The 18410-nt window shown below is 43.5% G+C and overlaps 2 protein-coding genes across 7 annotated transcripts in view; one reads left to right on the top strand and one right to left on the bottom strand.

Moving 5' to 3' along the window:
• The window catches only part of LOC124044683 (phospholipid-transporting ATPase IH-like), a 266289-nt gene that overhangs the window by 80382 nt on the left and 167497 nt on the right, over positions 1-18410 (bottom strand). The window lies entirely within an intron of this gene.
• LOC124037670 (E3 ubiquitin-protein ligase HECW2-like) lies at positions 864-15882 on the top strand. Its single transcript, XM_046352659.1, has 18 exons — positions 864-876; positions 2420-2544; positions 2915-3100; positions 5981-6115; positions 6756-6858; positions 7598-7694; positions 7819-7902; positions 8042-8127; positions 8421-8541; positions 8968-9081; positions 9389-9541; positions 9679-9777; positions 10145-10274; positions 10488-10634; positions 11135-11249; positions 11525-11610; positions 11919-12031; positions 13177-15882. The coding sequence occupies exons 1-18, from the start codon at positions 864-866 to the stop codon at positions 13286-13288; spliced, it is 2019 nt and encodes a 672-aa protein (XP_046208615.1). The 3' UTR covers positions 13289-15882.

Genomic DNA, 18410 nt, shown 5'->3' with positions numbered 1-18410 from the left:
GTAAATCAGTCATTTTTCCCATAAAATTTCAAAGGAAAACTAAATCACACAGACACACAACTTGGAAGGAGGGACGTATTGGGGTTTGTAGAGACAGACAGTGCCTCCAATAGTTAGCTTTGTTCGAGCTAAAAAGAACCGTCAGACCTAGAGTTCCGAAACTTTAGAAACCTGTTCTAGACCTCGGGTCGATAGTGCGTGGTGAGTTAGGTGGCTCTAGAAGGTTCTCGGACCGAGAAATAGCCTCGTACATTTGCAATGACTTCAATTCATTTTGACCATTACGAAAATGGCGACATTTAGAAAAGTCTCAGAGACACAAGACTAGGTGCATTGAAACCGGCTCGGCCCATAGAGACGGACCCCAACGTTTCGGTCCGATAGCTCATTCAAGGACCCCATAGCAAGGCATGGAAAAAAGTGGATTTTCAGCACCAATTAGGGTTTTACTCGGGCACCGAAGGACCTATCGAGCCGAAACTCGGGATTCGGGGTCGCCTCACATAGGCCTTCACATAATGTCCGACCTGGACCCGCAGCTAGAACGTAACTATGTGTTTTACGTTTTTAAAACATGACACAACGTGCTTCAGAGTATCTAGAATTCATATAGGCTATATCTCTTTTTATGTATAGCCCTAGCGCGTGCGCACACTCTCTCTCTCTCACTCACACACAGTCTCGTATAACTAACCTTGTGGGGACACATTTCAGTCCCATTCCAAATCCTATTTACACTAACCTTGACCCCTAATCCTAGCTCCTAACCTTAAAACAAACCCTAGCGCCTCACCCTAAAACAAATTCTCTCCTTAACCCTAACCCCCCTAGAAGTAGCATTTGACCTTGTGGGAACTAACAAAATGCCACCAGTTGGTAAAAAAAATGTAATCTACTATTTTACACACACACCCTTCCCAACATCTCAAAGAGATGTCCTCTCACTGTAAACCACGTTTATTTTCAGCAAACATAACGTGTAAATACTTGTATGAACATAACAAGGTTCAACACCTGAGACATAAACTGAACAAGTTCCACAGACATGTGACTAACATAAATGGAATAATGTGTCCCTGAACAAAGGGGGGTCAAACTCAAAAGTTAACAGTGAGTATCTGGTGTGGCCACCAGCTGCATTAATACTGCAGTGCATCTCCTCCTCATGGACTGCACCAGATTTGCCAGTTCTTGCTGTGAAATGTTAACCCACTCTTCCACCAAGTCATCTGCAAGTTCCCAGACTTTTCTGGGGGGAATGGCCTTAGCCCTCACCCTCCGATCAAATATGTCCCCAAAGTGCTCAATGGGATTGAGATTCGGGCTCTACGCTGGCCATGGCAGAACACTGACATTCCTGTTTTGCAGGAAATCACGCACAGAACGAACATTATGGCTGGTGGAATTGTCATGCTGGAGGGTCATGTCAGGATGAGCTTGCAGAAAGTGTACCACATGAGGAAGGAGGATGTCTTCCCTGTAACGCACAGTGTTGAGATTGCCTGCAATGACAAGCTCAGTCCGATGATGCTGTGACACACCGCCCCAAACCATGACGGACCCTCCACCTCCAAATTGGTCCCGCTCCAGATTACAGGCCTCTGTGTAACGCTCATTCCTTCGACGATAAACGCGAATCCGACTATCACCCCTGGTGAGACAAAACCGCAACTCGTCAGTGAAGAGCACATTTTGGCAGTCCTGTCTGGTCCAGTGACGGTGGGTTTGTACCCATAGGCGACGTTGTTGCTGGTTATATCTGGTGAGGACCTGCCTTACAACAGGCCTACAAGCCCTCAGTCCAGCCTCTCTCAGCCTATTGCGGACAGTCTGAGCACTGATGGAGGGATTGTGAGTTTCTGGTATAACTCAGGCAGTTGTTGTTGCCATCACACCTGTGGGACAGGTACAGGATGTTCGGATGTACAGATCCTGTGCAGGTGTTGTTACAGGGGGTCTGCCACTGCGAGGATGATCAGCTGTCCGTCCTGTCTCCCTATAGCGCTGTCTTTGGTGTCTCACAGTACGGACATTGCAATGTATTGCCCTGGCCACATCTGCAGTCCTCATGCCTCCTTGCAGCATGCCTAAGGCACGTTCATGCAGATGAGTAGGGACCCTGGGCATCTTTCTTCTGATATTTTTCCAGAGTCAGTAGGAAGGCCTCTTTAGTGTCCTAAGTTTTCATAACTGACTTTAATTGCCTACCGTCTGTAAGCTGTTAGTGTCTTAACGGCCGTTCCACAGGTGCATGTTCATTAATTGTCTATGCTTCATCGAAAAGGCATGGGAAACAGTGTTTCAACACTCTACAATGAAGATCTGTGAAGTTATTTGGATTTTTACTAATTATCTTTGAAAGACAGGGTCATTTTTTGCTGAGTTTATTCTACTCTTACTCTTGTTTTGTCTGTTGTAGAGTACAGGAGAGAGAGTGTGGTGGGTCACTCCAGCTCCCGGTCGCGTCTCTCTCTGCTGCTCCAGTCCCCCAGCGCAAAGTTCCTGTGCAGCCCAGACTTCTTCACCATGCTGCATTCTAACCCTGTGAGTCTGGCTGCACAGGCCCTCAACCCTCACCTTCCACATTCTTATGGATCACCTTTGATCCCCCAGCTCTCACTTATCACGTCATATCTCTCAGTAGTTAACCATTTGCAAAAGTGTGTGGTAAGGGAACAGCTTTTTGGAATGAAATGCTGTTTTCAAATGTACGTCAAATGTTGCGTTGATCAGGTTAATTTAAGTAGAACAATGAGGTATGCTACCTGGGATTGAATTTCCCACTATGAGTCATCATTCTTCCCTTAATCTGTGTTTTATCAAAGCAATGGCAACCCTATTTAAAGAAGAGCCTGGAAATTCACATGTCCCTCTTTGATGACCTCATCAATCTGTTCCCTCCCTCCCTCCTCAGAGTGCCTACCGCATGTTTACGAGCAACACTTGCCTGAAGCACATGATCAGTAAGGTGCGTCGGGATGCCCACCACTATGAGCGCTACCAGCACAACAGGGACCTGGTGGCCTTTCTCAATATGTTCACCAACAAACAGCTGGAGCTACCCAGGGGCTGGGAGATGAAGCACGACCAGTCCGGCAAGGTCTGAAAAACTGTGTGTGGGGGGGTGGTGTGTGTATAAATGTTTCAGTTTGTGCAATGACGTGAATATACAGTGCATTCGGAAAGTATTCAGACCCCTTGACTTTTTCCACATTTTGTTACGTTACAACCTTATTCTAAAATGGATTACATACCATTTTTCCCCTCATCGATTTACACACGTGATGACAAAGCAAAAACAGGTTTTAAGATTTTTTTGCCAATGTATTAAAAAAAACTGTATACCTTATTTAAATAAGTATTCAGACCATTTGCTTTGAGATTGCTATGTTTCCATTGATCCTCCTCGAGATGTTTCTACAACTTGATTGGAGTCAATCTGTGGAAAATTAAATTGATTGGACATGGTTTTGAAAGGCACACACCTGGTCCCACATTTCACAGTGCAGGTCCAAGCCTGGTCGAAGCAATTGTCCATAGTAAATGGAAGAAGTTTGGAACCACCAAGACTCTTCCTAATGCTGGCCGCCTGGCCAAACCGAGCATTCGAGGGAGGAGGGCCTTGGTCAGGGAGGTGATCAAGAACCCAATGGTCACTCTGACAGAGTTCCAGAGTTCCTCTGTGGAGATGGGAGAACCTTCCAGAAGGACAACAATCTCTGCAGCACTCCATCAAGCAAGCCTTTATGGTAGTGGCCAAATGGAAGCCACTCCTCAGTAAAAGGCACGTCAGCCTGTTTGAGTTTGCCAAAAGGCACCTAAAGAATCTGACCATGAGAAACCAGAATCTCTGGTCTGATGAAACCAAGATTGAACTCTTTGGCCTGAATGCCAAGTGTCACGTCTGGAGGAAACCTGGCACCATTGCGACGGTGAAGAATTGTGGTGGCATCATCAATCTGTGGGGGATGTTTTTTTAGCAGCAGGGACTGGAATTACTAGTCAGAATTGAGGCAAAGATGAACAGAGAAAAGTACAAAGAGATGAAAACCGGCTCCAGAGTGCTTAGGACCTCAGACTGGGTGGAAGGTTCACCTTCAACAGGACAACGACCCTAAGCACACAGCCAAGACAACGCAGGAGTGGTTTTGAGACAAGTCTCTGAATGTCCTTAAGTGGCCCAGCCAGAGCCCGGACTTGAACCCGATCGAACATCTCTGGAGAGACCTGGAAATACCTGTTCAGCGACTCTCCCCATCCAACCTGACAGAGTATCTACAGAGAAGAATGGGAGAAACTCCCCAAATACAGGTCTGCCAAGCTTGTAGCTTTTATACAATTTTAGAATACGGCTGTAACATAACGAAATATGGAAAAAGTCAAGATGTCTGAATACTTAATGAATGCACTGTATAATATATACAGTACCAGTCAAAAGTTTGGGTATACTCATTTTCAGGGTTTTTCTTTATTTTTACCATGTTCTACATTGTAGGATAATAGTAAAGATGTCAAAACTAGGAAATAACACATATGGAGTCTATGATTAAAGTGATTAACAAATCTAAATATATTTGAGATTCTTCAAAGTAGTCACAATTTGCCTTGATGACAGTTTTGTACACTCTTGGAATCATGAGGCTTCATTAAAAGTTAATTTGTGGAATTTCTTTCCTTCTCAGTGCCTTTGAGCCGATCAGGCATGGGTGGTATACGGAAGATGGCTCTATTTGGTAAAAGTCCAAGTTCATATTATGGCAAGAAAAGCTCAAATAAGCATAGAGAAATTACAGTCAATCATTACTTTAAGACCGGTCAGTCAATCCGGAAAATGTAAAAACTTTGAAAGTTTCTTCAAGTGCAGTCGCAAAACCATCAAGCTCTATGATGAGAATGGCTCTCATGAGGACCGCCACATGAAAGGAAGACCCAGAGTTACCTCTGCTGCAGAGAAAAAGTTAATTGGAGTTACCAGCCTCAGAAATTGCAGCCCAAATAATTGCTTCACGGAGTTCAAGTAACAGACATATCTCAACATCAACTGTTCAGAGAAGACTGTGAATCAGGCCTTCATGGTTGAACTACTACAAAGAAACCACTACTACAGGACCCCAATAATAAGAAGAGACTTGCTTGGGCCAAGAAACATGAGCAATGGACATGAGACCGGAAATCTGTCCTTTTGGTCTGATGTTTCCAAATGTTGAAATTTTTGGTTCCAACCGCCTTGTCTTTCTGAGACGCAGGATAGGTGAATGGATGATCTCTGCATGTGTGGTTCCCACCGTGCAGCATGGAGGAGGAGGTGTGATGGTGTGGGGCTGCTTTGCTGGTGACACTGTCTGTGATTGATTTAGAATCCAAGGCACACTTAACCAGCATGGTAACCACAGTATTTTGCTGCGATACACCATCCCATCTGGTTGCGCTTAGTGGGACTATCATTTGTTTTTCAACAGGACAATGACCCAACATATCTCCAGACCCTGTAAGGGCTATTTGACCAAGAAGGAGATTGTTGCAGTGCTGCATCAGATCACCTGGCCTCCCCAATCACCTGACCTCAACTCAATTGAGATGGTTTGGGATGAGTTGGACCGCGGAGTGAAGGAACAAGTGCTCAGCATGTGGGACTGTTGAAAATACTGTTTGAAAAGCATTCCAGGTGAAGCTGGTTGAGAGAATGCCAAGGGTGTGCAAAGCTGTCATCAAGGCAAAGGGTGGCTACTTTTGAAGAATCTCTAATATAAAGTATATTTTGATCAACACTTGTTTTTGGTTACTACATGATTCCATATGTTATTTCATAGTTGTGATGTCTTCACTATTATTCTACAATGTGGAAAATAGTAAGAATACAGAACACTTGAATGAGTAGGTTTGGCTAAACTTTTGACTGGTACTGTATGTACACCTGCATGCATATATTGTAGTTTCTTTATCTATCTTACTGTACGTGGCTGGCTGTGTGTCTTCACAGCCCTTCTTTGTGGATCACAATCGTCGTTCCACTACCTTCATCGACCCACGGCTCCCCCTCCAGAGTGCACGCTCCACTGGCCTGTTGACCCACCGCCAGCACCTCAGCCGCCAACGCAGCCACAGCGCAGGCGAGGTGAGAGACTACTGCTGCATTCACACAGGCCACTTTAAAAAAAAGTCTGACTGGACGGCATGCTAACTAGTGGACTAACCTACATGTGGCTTGGCAATTTTCCTGGCGTGTTTGAATTCATATAGCTGGTTTGAAGAACATGCCAACTAACATCCAAAAAAGAAAATACCGCTACAGATGATATTGTCTGTCGGCCTCATCAGAATTTGCCATTGTCTTGCTGAAAATGTTACATCTGGTTTCATCTTGCCGTAATAAGTCGACTATGTGAACGCAGCAAGCTGCTGTACTACTGCACCACTAATACAGGCTTGAGATCAGCTCTAAATCTAGTCTATTACACCCACTACACCACTGACACACTGGACTACTGACCTGTGATCATCACTAAGACTAGTTGGTTTAATAAGACCTATATCAATCATAATGCTAATTAGCAAGATTAATACTTGGTTAATAGAATGGACAAAAATTCATAATGTATCAAAAAGATTGAAATGGTTCCTTAACCTTCTAAAATGGGTGTAAGTAGTATGGTTTTCAATAGAAACAATGACAATGCTGGGTTTATGGCTGGGAGTGATTGTGTCAATTGGTAGCAGCAGAGGGATCCGTCCTGACTCGGAGTGTCCCATTGCAGGTGGTAGATGACACGCGACACTCCAACCCACCTGTCATGCCCCGCCCCTCCAGCACCTTCAGTGGGTCCACTCGCAATCAATACCAGGACCTCGTGCCTGTAGGTGAGTACACACGCATGCACTGTGGCCTAGCAGTTAGTGTTGGGCCAGTAACCAGAATATTGCTAGTTTAAATCCTTGTGCGGACAAGGTGAAAATTCTCCCCTTGAGCAAGGCACTTAACCCCAATTGCTCCACTTAAAGCTACAATTTGGTATATGACCAAATACACATAGAAACATGAGTTATAGACTTCCATTCCCATTGAAAGCAATTCAAGAAGAGGTAGATCTATGTGTGCTATTTCTATGCTTCCCGTTCTGAAGTTTTTTTTTGTCTTTTACTGTACTTTCGGTTTTGTAACGGCAGCTTCAAAACAGCTGAATATACAATATTTTAGTTATGGAAAATCTATTTCACAGCGGTTTAGATGGTACAATGATTCACCACACAATGACTGCTTGTTTTGACACAAAACTGAAATTAGACAATTTATTAGAATTTTAGCAACCCGGAAAGGGCGGAGCAATTTCTGCATAGTGCATCTTTAACCCTAATTGCACCAAGGGTCCCTGGCCACGACCCCACTCTCTGAGGGTGTCTCAAAGGCAGTTGGGATATGCAAAAAACATGTCTGTTTCACCCCTCAAACTCCTACACGTTACCCACTTGTACATGCAGTGAAACAGGAAGAATATAAGCACCCTCTATTTAAACTTTTTACACACACATGCTATATACAGGGCTAACTTATGCACTAATAGACACAGTAATGTTGATATTTACACGGGTCTCTCCCCAGCCTACAATGACAAGATTGTGGCATTTCTACGGCAACCCAACATCATTGAGATCCTGCAAGAGAGGCAACCAGAACTCGTCAGGAACCACTCACTCAAGTAGGTCACCCCAATCACCATGGGAACCCTTTCGTCAGATATTTAACCCTTAATCTTAACCTCCTAAATGTATTATAATTATGCCAAACAGCAGTATCACAAATGTTAACGTGTTTGTCTGCAGGGAAAGGTTACAGTTCATTCGCAGCGAGGGTGTTTCTGGGCTTGCTCGTCTCTCTAGCGATGCTGATCTAGTCATTTTGCTCAGGTGGGACCTTTGTGTGTGTCTTTATGTGCTAATGTCTGTCTGTGATTGATGCTTGGTGTATGTTTGTGCATACAAGAAGGTATTGTGTGTCTGTCTGTCTGTGTGAGAGTGAGAATTTAAGTACTCCTCTCTCCCTTAGCCTGTTTGACGAGGAGGTCATGTCCTATGTGCCACCTGCTGCCTTACTGCACCCTAGCTACTGCTCCTCCCCTCAAAGCTCCCCTGGTGAGACCACACACACATATATTTTCTCCTCATGCCCTTCTTCTTCCCTTAGTCTTGCTTTTAATCGAAACTATCCATCCAAGAAAGGGCAAGATAATGAGAAAAAGCCTTGAGCCGTAAAAGTTGCTTTAGCGCTCTCAATTAGTGAAGTTTTGTGTTTTTTTTCTGAACCAAATCTATGCTAATAAAAGTTGTAATAATGAGATACAATTACAATATTCTGAGGAACTTGTGTATTTTTTTGTTGTCTATTTTTCATTCTCCTCTTCCTCCTCCTCCCGCCCCATTCTCAGGTACTCAGAGAGCTAATGCACGTGCCCCTGCCCCGTACAAACGTGACTTTGAGGCCAAACTGAGAAACTTCTATCGCAAGCTGGAGACAAAGGGCTATGGCCAGGGACCTGGGAAAGTCAAGTGAGTACTTGATGACGTCATTCAACAGGTTGAGAGAACTGCTAAATTTCAGCGGTAATTCTGACATGGTCAATTTAAGAATGGAACACTAGTCTCTTTAATAGTGTTTACATACTGCTTTACTAATTTCATATGTATATACTGTATTCTATTCTGCTGTATTTTAGTCAATGCCACTCTGACATTGCTCATCCTAATATTGATGTATTTCTTAATTCCATTTTACTTTTAGATTTGTGTGTGTTTTTGTGAATTGTTTGGATCTGCATTGTTGGAGCTAGGAACACAAGCATTTCGCTACACCCGCAATGACATCTGATAAACATGTCTGTGTGACCAATAAAATGAGATTTGTTCATTCCTAAACTGTGTGCGTGTGTGCTGTGCCTGAGTGGGTTCATGACTGGCTGTTTTTCCTTCTTCCAGATTGATCGTTCGTAGAGATCACCTGTTGGAGGATGCCTTCAATCAGATCATGTGCTACTCCCGCAAAGACCTGCAGAGGAGTAAGCTGTATGTCAGCTTTGTGGGAGAGGAAGGGTGAGTGTTGCCTTTGTAGTTGAGGCCTTTTAATATGTTCTACACATTACCTTACGTTTGCTCATTCGCATCGTTTGTTATGTTGTCTCTGTGTACATTGTTTATTTTCCATAATCTCAATTACATGACTTATGAAACGTGTGAGTGTGTGTGTGTGTGTGTGTGTGTGTGTGTGTGTGTGTGTGTGTGTGTGTGTGTGTGTGTGTGTGTGTGTGTGTGTGTGTGTGTGTGTGTGTGTGTGTGTGTGTGTGTGTGTGTGTGTGTGTGTGTGTGTGTGTGTGTGTGTGTGTGTGTGTGTGTGTTATAGGCTGGACTACAGCGGCCCTTCGAGGGAGTTCTTCTTCTTGGTGTCCAGGGAGTTGTTTAACCCTTACTACGGTCTGTTTGAGTACTCTGCCAACGACACCTACACTGTGCAGATCAGCCCCATGTCTGCCTTCGTGGACAACCATCACGAGTGGTGAGTGACAAGTTTACACTACCATGATGGTTAGACGGATGGATGGATTGACAGGCGAGTGGTCGGAACCTATAATGACATCTGACTTGTCATCGTATACTGTACATACTGTACCTAGCAATGTTGCTGTCTTCCAGGTTTCGTTTCAGTGGGCGTATCCTGGGCCTGGCTCTGATCCACCAGTATCTGTTGGATGCCTTCTTTACCCGTCCGTTCTACAAGGGCCTGCTGCGTATGTAAGTTTCTCAATCAGGTTCTCTTAGCTAGCAAATGGCTAGGGATCCTATCACGATGAGCACCACATTTTTATATGTTTGACAATGCAACCACCCTGGCAAATTGCCAGTTATGCTTTAGCATAACATAAATTATATGACAAATACACACCTCACTATTTTTTTAGGTAGTAACTACTGAACTGGAAGAAGCTGAACAGACAGGATTTGGTTAGATTGATTTGACTTTTTAGTTATTCAGTTACCATGCTTTCATTATGTGGTTGATATACACTCTGGAAAACATCATGCTAAATTACTAAAATGTTAATATAAGACTTAGTTATGAGATACATTTTTCACCTTTGTTGACCTTTGACCCCTACAGCCCATGTGACCTGAGTGACCTGGAGTTCCTGGACGAGGAGTTCCACCAGAGTTTACAGTGGATGAAGGACAATGACATCGAGGACATGCTGGACCTCACGTTCACCGTCAACGAGGAGGTCTTCGGGCAGGTCTGTGTGTATGCTTGTGTTTTGAATAATGAATGTATTGTATGCATCTTCAATCATTTTAGACTACATACACTACCCTGCATTTGATATTTAATTGCTTGTTACAATGTGTTGTATTTGGCGGTGAATCCTGACTTTACTTAGTCATTCATTGATGTCAATGTTAAGGTAGGATTCACCCTATATTGTGTTTCTATCTTTACGGCCCTATAGATCACAGAGAGAGAGCTGAAGCCAGGCGGTGCAGGTGTTCCAGTGTCAGAGAAGAATAAGAAGGAGTACATCGAGCGCATGGTTAAGTGGCGCATCGAAAGGGGTGTGGCTCAGCAGACTGAGAGCCTGGTGCGAGGCTTCTATGAGGTAGGGCTCTGTTTTGCGCAATCATGTGACATAGCAAGATTTTATCCTGTATTTTAAGCCTTAGCCAGAAATTAGAATTACAGCAAAATCTAAGCAATTGTCTGAGGATAGTGCTGGAACATCTGACATAAAAAGAAAAAGGGGATAGTTTGATGAAAAAGCTTTAAATAAAGGTTAAAATCCAGGTTGTGACATAGGGCCCTGTGTTTTGTGTAACTATGACATCACACACATCATTGATAATGGTCCATCATTGTCATATGTATTGGTCAAGTGGCATTGTATCTGCATAATGATGCAGCGCTACGTCAGGTATTGTGTAATAGATAATGATGCAGCAAGTGATAATTTATCTGAAATAGATAATCATGCATGCCAATAACAATTAATGTGGTTACTCCTAATGTATTAGGAGTATATTAGTATTGTGATATGTCTTGGCCAGGTGGTAGTGTCTCTGTAATAGAAAATGTATCAGAATTGTGACATGTGTTGGTCAGGTGGTGGACGTGAGGCTGGTGTCTGTGTTTGATGCCAGAGAGCTGGAGCTGGTGATTGCTGGCACTGCAGAGATCGACCTGGCCGACTGGAGGAATAACACAGAGTACAGAGGAGGTAGAGACAGAGGAGCAGCGGGGGGCAGTTTTAGCCTTGGAGAGTCAGAGAGTGTGGGGGCATATTTTTCCAGCCAACTAGTAACCCCCCTTGATTATATTAATCATCTAATGCTAGTCTTTAAAGATTTAGATCATGACTTTGATGGAATCGGGTGTTACTGCTTGGCTCGGCACAACTCATGGGTACCACTTTTGTTACAGATTGTGCTTCTAAGAAGATCAGGCTTATTTTGGTCTATGGCTGATCGGTACACCTTTCATCCTTTACCCTAGGTTACCATGACAACCACATAGTCATTCGCTGGTTCTGGGCCGCAGTGGAGAGGTTCAACAATGAGCAGAGACTCCGACTGCTGCAGGTACTACTTTTCAAGGAACACTCCAATATAGTTTGATACTGACGAAAAGCTGAGCTCCCCAGTCTTAACTTTGCTAACTCTTTATTTTTCAGCCCTGTTTCCACTGGTATTTATCTGGTATTGAAGGTGATATTATTTGGTAACATTTGGAACTTCCTGGTACAATTAATCCCCTAGTAACCGATAAATAATTCCGGGTAATATTGACATAATTGCCCTGTTAACATGTAGTTTCTCAGCGAAAACCTGGTCATTAGGCACTGTAAAATAAAATGTTACCTAAATGGGGATTGTATATGTCTCCTTAGTTTGTGACAGGCACCTCCAGTATTCCCTATGAGGGCTTTGCCTCCCTCAGAGGTAGCAATGGACCACGAAGGTTCTGTGTGGAGAAGTGGGGTAAAATAACCTCCTTACCCAGGTATAGTACACCCCTCTGTCTGTTCATGTTTGCCTACCTGTTGATATGAGCTATTCTTATGTGTGTGTGTAAGATGTATGCACATAAATTAGTGTGTATGCAGTGCGTGTACAGTCATGTCCAAAAGTTGAGAATGACACAAATATTAATTTTCACAAAGTCTGCTGCCTCAGTTTGTATGATGGCAATTTGCATATACTCCAGAATGTTATGAAAAGTGATCAGATGAATTGCAATTAATTGCAAAGTCCCTTTTTTCTATGCAAATGAACTGAATCCCCCAAAAACATTTCCACTGCATTTCAGCCCTGCCACAAAAGGACCAACTGACATCATGTCAGTGATTCTCTCATTAACACAGGTGTGAGTGTTGACAAGGACAAGGCGGAGATCACTCTGTCATGCTGATTGAGTTCGAATAACAGACTGGAAGCTTCAAAAGGAGGGTGGTGCTTAGAATCATTGTTCTTCCTCTGTCAATCATGGTTACCTGCAAGGAAATATGTGCCATCATCATTGCTTTGCACAAAAAGGGCTTCACAGGCAAGGATATTGGTGCCAGTAAGATTGCACCTAAATCAACCATTTGTCGGATCTTCAAGAACTTCAAGGAGAGCAGTTCAATTATTGTGAAGAAGGCTTCAGTGCGCCCAAGAAAGTCCAGCAAGCGCCAGGACCGTCTCCTAAAGTTGATTCAGCTGTGGGATCGGGGGAACAAAACTTTGATATTTTGGGTCCATGGCCAGGAAACTCCCCAGACCTTAATCCCATTGAGAACTTGTGGACAATCCTCAAGAAGTGAGTGGACAAACAAAAACCCACAAATTCTGACAAACTCCAAGCATTGATTATGCAAGCATGCCAGGGCAGATTGCAGAGGTCTTGAAAAAGAAGGGTCAACACAGCAAATATTGACTCTTTGCATCAACTTCATGTAAATGTCAATAAAAGCCTTTGACACTTATGAAATGCTTGCAATTATACTTCTGTATTCCATAGTAACATCTGAAAAAAATATCTAAAGAAACTGAAGCAGCAAACTTTGTGAAAATTTATATTTGTGTCATTCTCAACTTTTGGCCACGACTGTATGTTATGTGCATCTGTCAGTGCACTCCTCTCACTATCAGTCTGCCTCTCTACAGGGCTCACACATGCTTTAACCGTCTGGACCTCCCGCCGTACCCTTCGTTCTCCATGCTCTATGAGAAGATGCTGACAGCCGTAGAGGAAACCAGCACCTTTGGCCTGGAGTAAACTCTCCAAAATGGCTGCCACAGCCAGGGGTCGAATTGGGAAAGAACAATGGTGGAGAGGAAATCCTGTCACCTTAGCTTGAGGCGAGACGGTACACAATGGAAACTGAATAGACATCTACCAGAAATTATCATTTTGGAGAAGCAACAGAACTTTTGGGGACAATTTCACCACCAAGACAATCCCAATTCCCCCCCCCCCCCCCCCCCTTGGCTATACCTCCCGCCTCCATGATCCCAGACTTCCTGGAATCATGTTACTGTTCCATTACTTGCACTGATGCCCTCCATTTGATTCCTGTGTACAACAACCACACTTGTGCTTTCTCTTATCTGTTTATTGGCCTTGGTTACTGTATCTCCTTTTTCCTACAGGGGCTCAGCCTGCCCTTCAAGTCCAGAGACACCTCTTCCTAATACCCTATGCTTCCTCCTGGATTGACCCCCCTGTTCTGGACCTCGGAACTGTGTCTTTCTACTCTGGGACTGGAGACTATGTACACTATAATACATAATTTGACTAATTCCTTGTCTTCATACACACACTCATTCACTCTCACACACTTTCAAGATGACTCTCATGATTCATTTCTGAGGGGATTAAATTGTATGTCACAGCTCCTAAGGTGCACCAAAGGCATTGAATCACTCCAAAACACATTGTACTTGTCTTCTTATGCTAGACTACATGAGCAAGGCTCTAAAACTGGCACACACGAACTCACGATAACAAATACAATTGTAGGGTCACTCTTTTTCAAAATAAATGAGATGCACATTCTCATACACATATGTAGCTACACACACACACACACACACTGAGACATTGCCTAACATGGCTCTATTTCTCACTAATGATATTGCCTCCCATCCACTGAACTGATGAATGTATCACATAAAAGGCTGAATGTATGAAACCTCAGCACCTCTGGCTTGCTGTAGTAGGAGGAGGAGCCTTTGCGGCCAAAGACAAACACCGGAGCCACACCAGGAAGTGGATCACCTAAAATTGGTTGAATATGAAAGCCAAGGCTGAAAGTGGCACCGGACACGTGCCTTGTTATGACAGACACTTTCACTCAGTGTTTTGAGGAGGGCTGGTTGGGGACCCGATAGTGGGGCGCACCCATTTCTTCCTCTTGGGTCACAGCCGAAAAGTTGTAACGAGAGACTTTGTAATGTGTATTTGGTCAGTCAAAAGAACATTCAAATGGCTAGGTGTGTTACACACAACAAAAACAGAGCTACAACGCTTAATTGTATTCTAAAATAGTTCCAGGATACAAACACGAGGGCAGCACATGATATGGTACTTACTTCAGTACTGTACACACAGCTATGGAAGCATCTATAAGCTCGGGACATACACTACACACCTACACAGATGCTTATGATCTCTTGAAAGCACGTGTTCATCCTGGTTTTGGACTTCTCAGTGCATATCCCCTACCCAACGGACTCATTCAGACACGCACACGTGTTCACAGACACACCCTTTTTGTGTGTGTACGCATGATTACAACTACTGTACAGAGGTCTGTGCGAGCTAGACAGACCACTCGGGCTGGAAGCCCCACTGTGATGCATTGTGGAGGAAGCCTTCATATCTCAGCCTGGCTTGAAACCGCATGCAAGGTCCATCTCAGCAACTCTGTGAGCTGCACTGAGCCCGGGACCCCTAGATGGTGTTGTGTTATATCTCGATATTTGCATGCAGAAATAGTGCAACACAAGTCTGTCCTTAATAACTTTTGCATGAGGATATCGCTATCGATGTTGAGAAAAGGGCGGGAGGAGCCAGATAAGAACTGTAGGGTATGCTGCTATAATGCGTTATAAATGTGTCCGTGATGAGGTGGAAGCGGGCAAATAAATATTTAGGTTTTGTGCCACATTGTTTATGGCTTCACAATTGTGAAATGTTATAAGCTTTATGTTTTGTTTATATGACGGGTTATGACTAGTATTACCGAAGTACTATGGCAACACACTTTAAGGGAATTGTTTTTGTTACATTCATGAGATCACCTGTCTTGATGATAGGTCAGAGGTTAGAGGTCATGGTTCATGGCTACACAGAGAACTACACGGTGTGTGCTGGTCCTGTATGTCTCATCCTTGTGTACATGTATGTCTGCACCTGTTGTGGGTGTGTGTAATTATATATTTTGCACTGAATGTACCAAAGGTTTGGGGATGGCATAGTCAACCATGTCTCCCTAATTTTGTCAGGTTGACAGAATTAGGAATGACCCCAGCCTCGGCCACACATCCCCTTGAGTTTAGAGGGGCAGCTTCATGGCATGCCCAGTAACAATTCACAACTGTTTTTAAATCATTTCTGCCAATCAATACATTTTCCACGCTAAGGATTTTTCTTCTGCTGCAAATGTCCAAATAAGAATAAAGTCAGTTTGCTCCTCACCCAATGAGGACCAAGCTCACCGCCACCACCACTCCCCATGGCTGATCAATTACATCTGTGTCAGAACTACTCTATGCAAAAGCTCCTGTATCTCTCCATTTCACCACCATTATTGTATTAAAAGACAATGACAAATGTCAAGTTTTAATTAGCGATACATGAATGCGTGTTTTCTTTCTGTGTATCTTTTGAGAGATGAACCAGGGGCTCAGCTAGTGGGCCCAACGTTTAGAGAGCAGCAGATGAAGATCTACAGCATAGAATGGACATGGTTTTCTGTTCTATAAGATAGAGAATATCTCTTCTTCTATCCTATATATTTCTTTCTGCAGAAATAAACAAACACATCTTATTTTAACTGTGCATTCCACAAACAACATCTATAGGAAAAAATTTAAATACCCAGGCCCAACTAATAAATTCAAAGGCAAAAGTATGTATTTTTGCTGATGAATGATTGTATTGATGGTTTCAGCTTTTTGTGCAATACATGTCAGAATGACCCTGTCCTAGGGTGACAATTGTTCTCTGATCAGATAAAACAATGTTATTCTCTTTCAAGTAATCGTTTTGGTATTTCACTTATGGGATACGCCCCCAAGCGTATTCTTCAGAATCCTTTGCTAAACTACACCACCCATGATTGGCTGGACGTCGAGAAGTGTGAGTCGGGGAAGGGTGTCCCTCCTAAAAAAAAAAAGGTCAGACGCAGCGTCTCGTGAGTCATTGAAACACCTCTTCTCATCAGAAAGCTTACCTCGACACGGCTGCATCTTCCAGAGTTAGCTAAACAGTTCACAGAACTGAGTTTAGAACTCGCTCGCCAGGCCCGATTCTCTGGACTGTGCAGTGGTGGCAATTTTCCTTTTCCTTCACCATAGTTAGAGGAAAATTATTAGAGGGAGGAACGGGTATAGCTGTGACATGGCTACCTTGTTGGCTGTAATCCCAACAGTGATTAGTTGTTAGCAAGCTAGCCACCACGCTAGCTAGAATTTGTGGTTTTACTTAGCTATTAGTACATTTTTCTATCTTTTCTAATCTGTCATTTTGGAAACAGTATCCGGCCATTCGAGTGCCACAGAGTGAAAACTAGAATTTTAGCATCCCAGCTACAAAATAATGTCCCATTCCAAACGAACGGAAGCTCCTGGCACGACTCTGCGCCGGTGGAAACAAGATATCGGCCAAGGACACCCACTTGGTGTGCTCCGCTTGCCTTCGGTTGCAACATGGCCAGGAAGTGTCAGCGTCCCTTGGCTCCTGTCCACACTGTGCCCTCTTCACTGTGACTATTCCATGTGAGAAATTGCCAATAAACTGAAGATCTCGTACAACGCTGTCTACTACTCCTTTCACAGAACAGCGCAAACTGGCTCCAACCAGAATAGAAAGAGGAATGGGATGCCCCGGTGCACAACCGAGCAAGAGGACAAGTACATGAGTGTCTAGTTTGAGAAACGGATGAATCACAAGTCCTCAACTGGCAGCTTCATTAAATAGTACCCGCAAAACACCAGTCTCAACGTCAACAGTGAAGTGGCGACTCGGGATGCTGGCCTTCTAGGCAGAGTTGCAAAGAAAAAGCCATATCTCAGGCTGGCCAACAAAAATAAAATATTAAGAATGGCAGAAGAACACAGACACTGGACAGAGGAAGATCGGAAAAAGTGTTACGACAGACAAATCTAAGTTTGAGGTGTTCGGATCCCAAAGAAGAACATTCGTGAGGCGCAGAAAAAATGTAAAGATGCTGGAGCAGTGCTTGACGCCGTGTGTCAGGCATGGTGGAGTCAAAGTGATGGTCTGGAGGGGTTTTGGTGGTGGTAAAGTGGGAGATTTGAACAGGATAAAAGGGATTTTGAAGAAGGGAGGCTATCACTGGTTTTTGCAATGCCATGCCATACACTGTGGACGGCACTTAATTGGAGCCAGTTTCCTCCTACAACAGGACAATGACCCAAAGCACCGCTCCAAACAATGCAATAACGATTTATGGAAGAAGCAGTCAGCTGGCCAGCACAGTCACCGGATCTCAACCCTATTGATCTGTTGTGGGAGCAGCTTGACAGTATGGTACGTAAGAAGTGCCCATCAAGCCAATCCAACACGTGGGAGGTGCTTCAGGAAGCATGGGGTGAAATCTCTTCAGATTACTTCAACAAACTGACAACTAGAATGCCAAAAGTCTGTAAGGCTGTAATTGCTACATATGGAGGATTCTTTGACGAAAGCAATGTTTGAAGGACACAATTATTTCAATTAAAAATCATTACTTATAACCTTGTCAACATCTTGACTATATTTTCTATTCCTTTTGCAACTAATATAATAATATAATAATATATCTGCTAAATGGCATATATTATTATTTTGCAACTCATTTAATGTATGTTTTCATTGAAAACAAGGACATTTCTAAGTGACCCCAAACTTTTGAACAGTAGTGTATGTATATTTGTAAACAGCTGGTGCATGAAATCTAAGGAAGTCTCAAGATTTTACTCTACCTTAGGGAGGATCTCATGATAAACTGTAGACCACACTATTTACCAAGACGGTATTCATCTATATTCTTCGTAACTGTCTATTTACCGCCATAAACCAATGCTGGCACTAAGACCACACTCAATGAGCTGTATATGGCCGTAAGCAAACAGCAAAACGCGGCGGTGCTCCTAGTGACCGGGGACTTTAA

The sequence above is a fragment of the Oncorhynchus gorbuscha genome, linkage group LG01 (assembly GCF_021184085.1).
Source record: "Oncorhynchus gorbuscha isolate QuinsamMale2020 ecotype Even-year linkage group LG01, OgorEven_v1.0, whole genome shotgun sequence".
NCBI classification, from domain to species: Eukaryota; Metazoa; Chordata; class Actinopteri; order Salmoniformes; family Salmonidae; genus Oncorhynchus; species Oncorhynchus gorbuscha.
Note: the sequence above shows the minus strand (reverse complement) of the source record. Positions and strands in the feature narration are given on the sequence as shown.

Coding starts and splice junctions, on each gene's coding strand:
- LOC124037670 (XM_046352659.1), top strand. Junction 6,116..6,755: donor GCAGCCACAGCGCAGGCGAG/GTGAGAGACTAC, acceptor GTCCCATTGCAG/GTGGTAGATGACACGCGACA. Junction 10,635..11,134: donor TGGTGCGAGGCTTCTATGAG/GTAGGGCTCTGT, acceptor TGTGTTGGTCAG/GTGGTGGACGTGAGGCTGGT.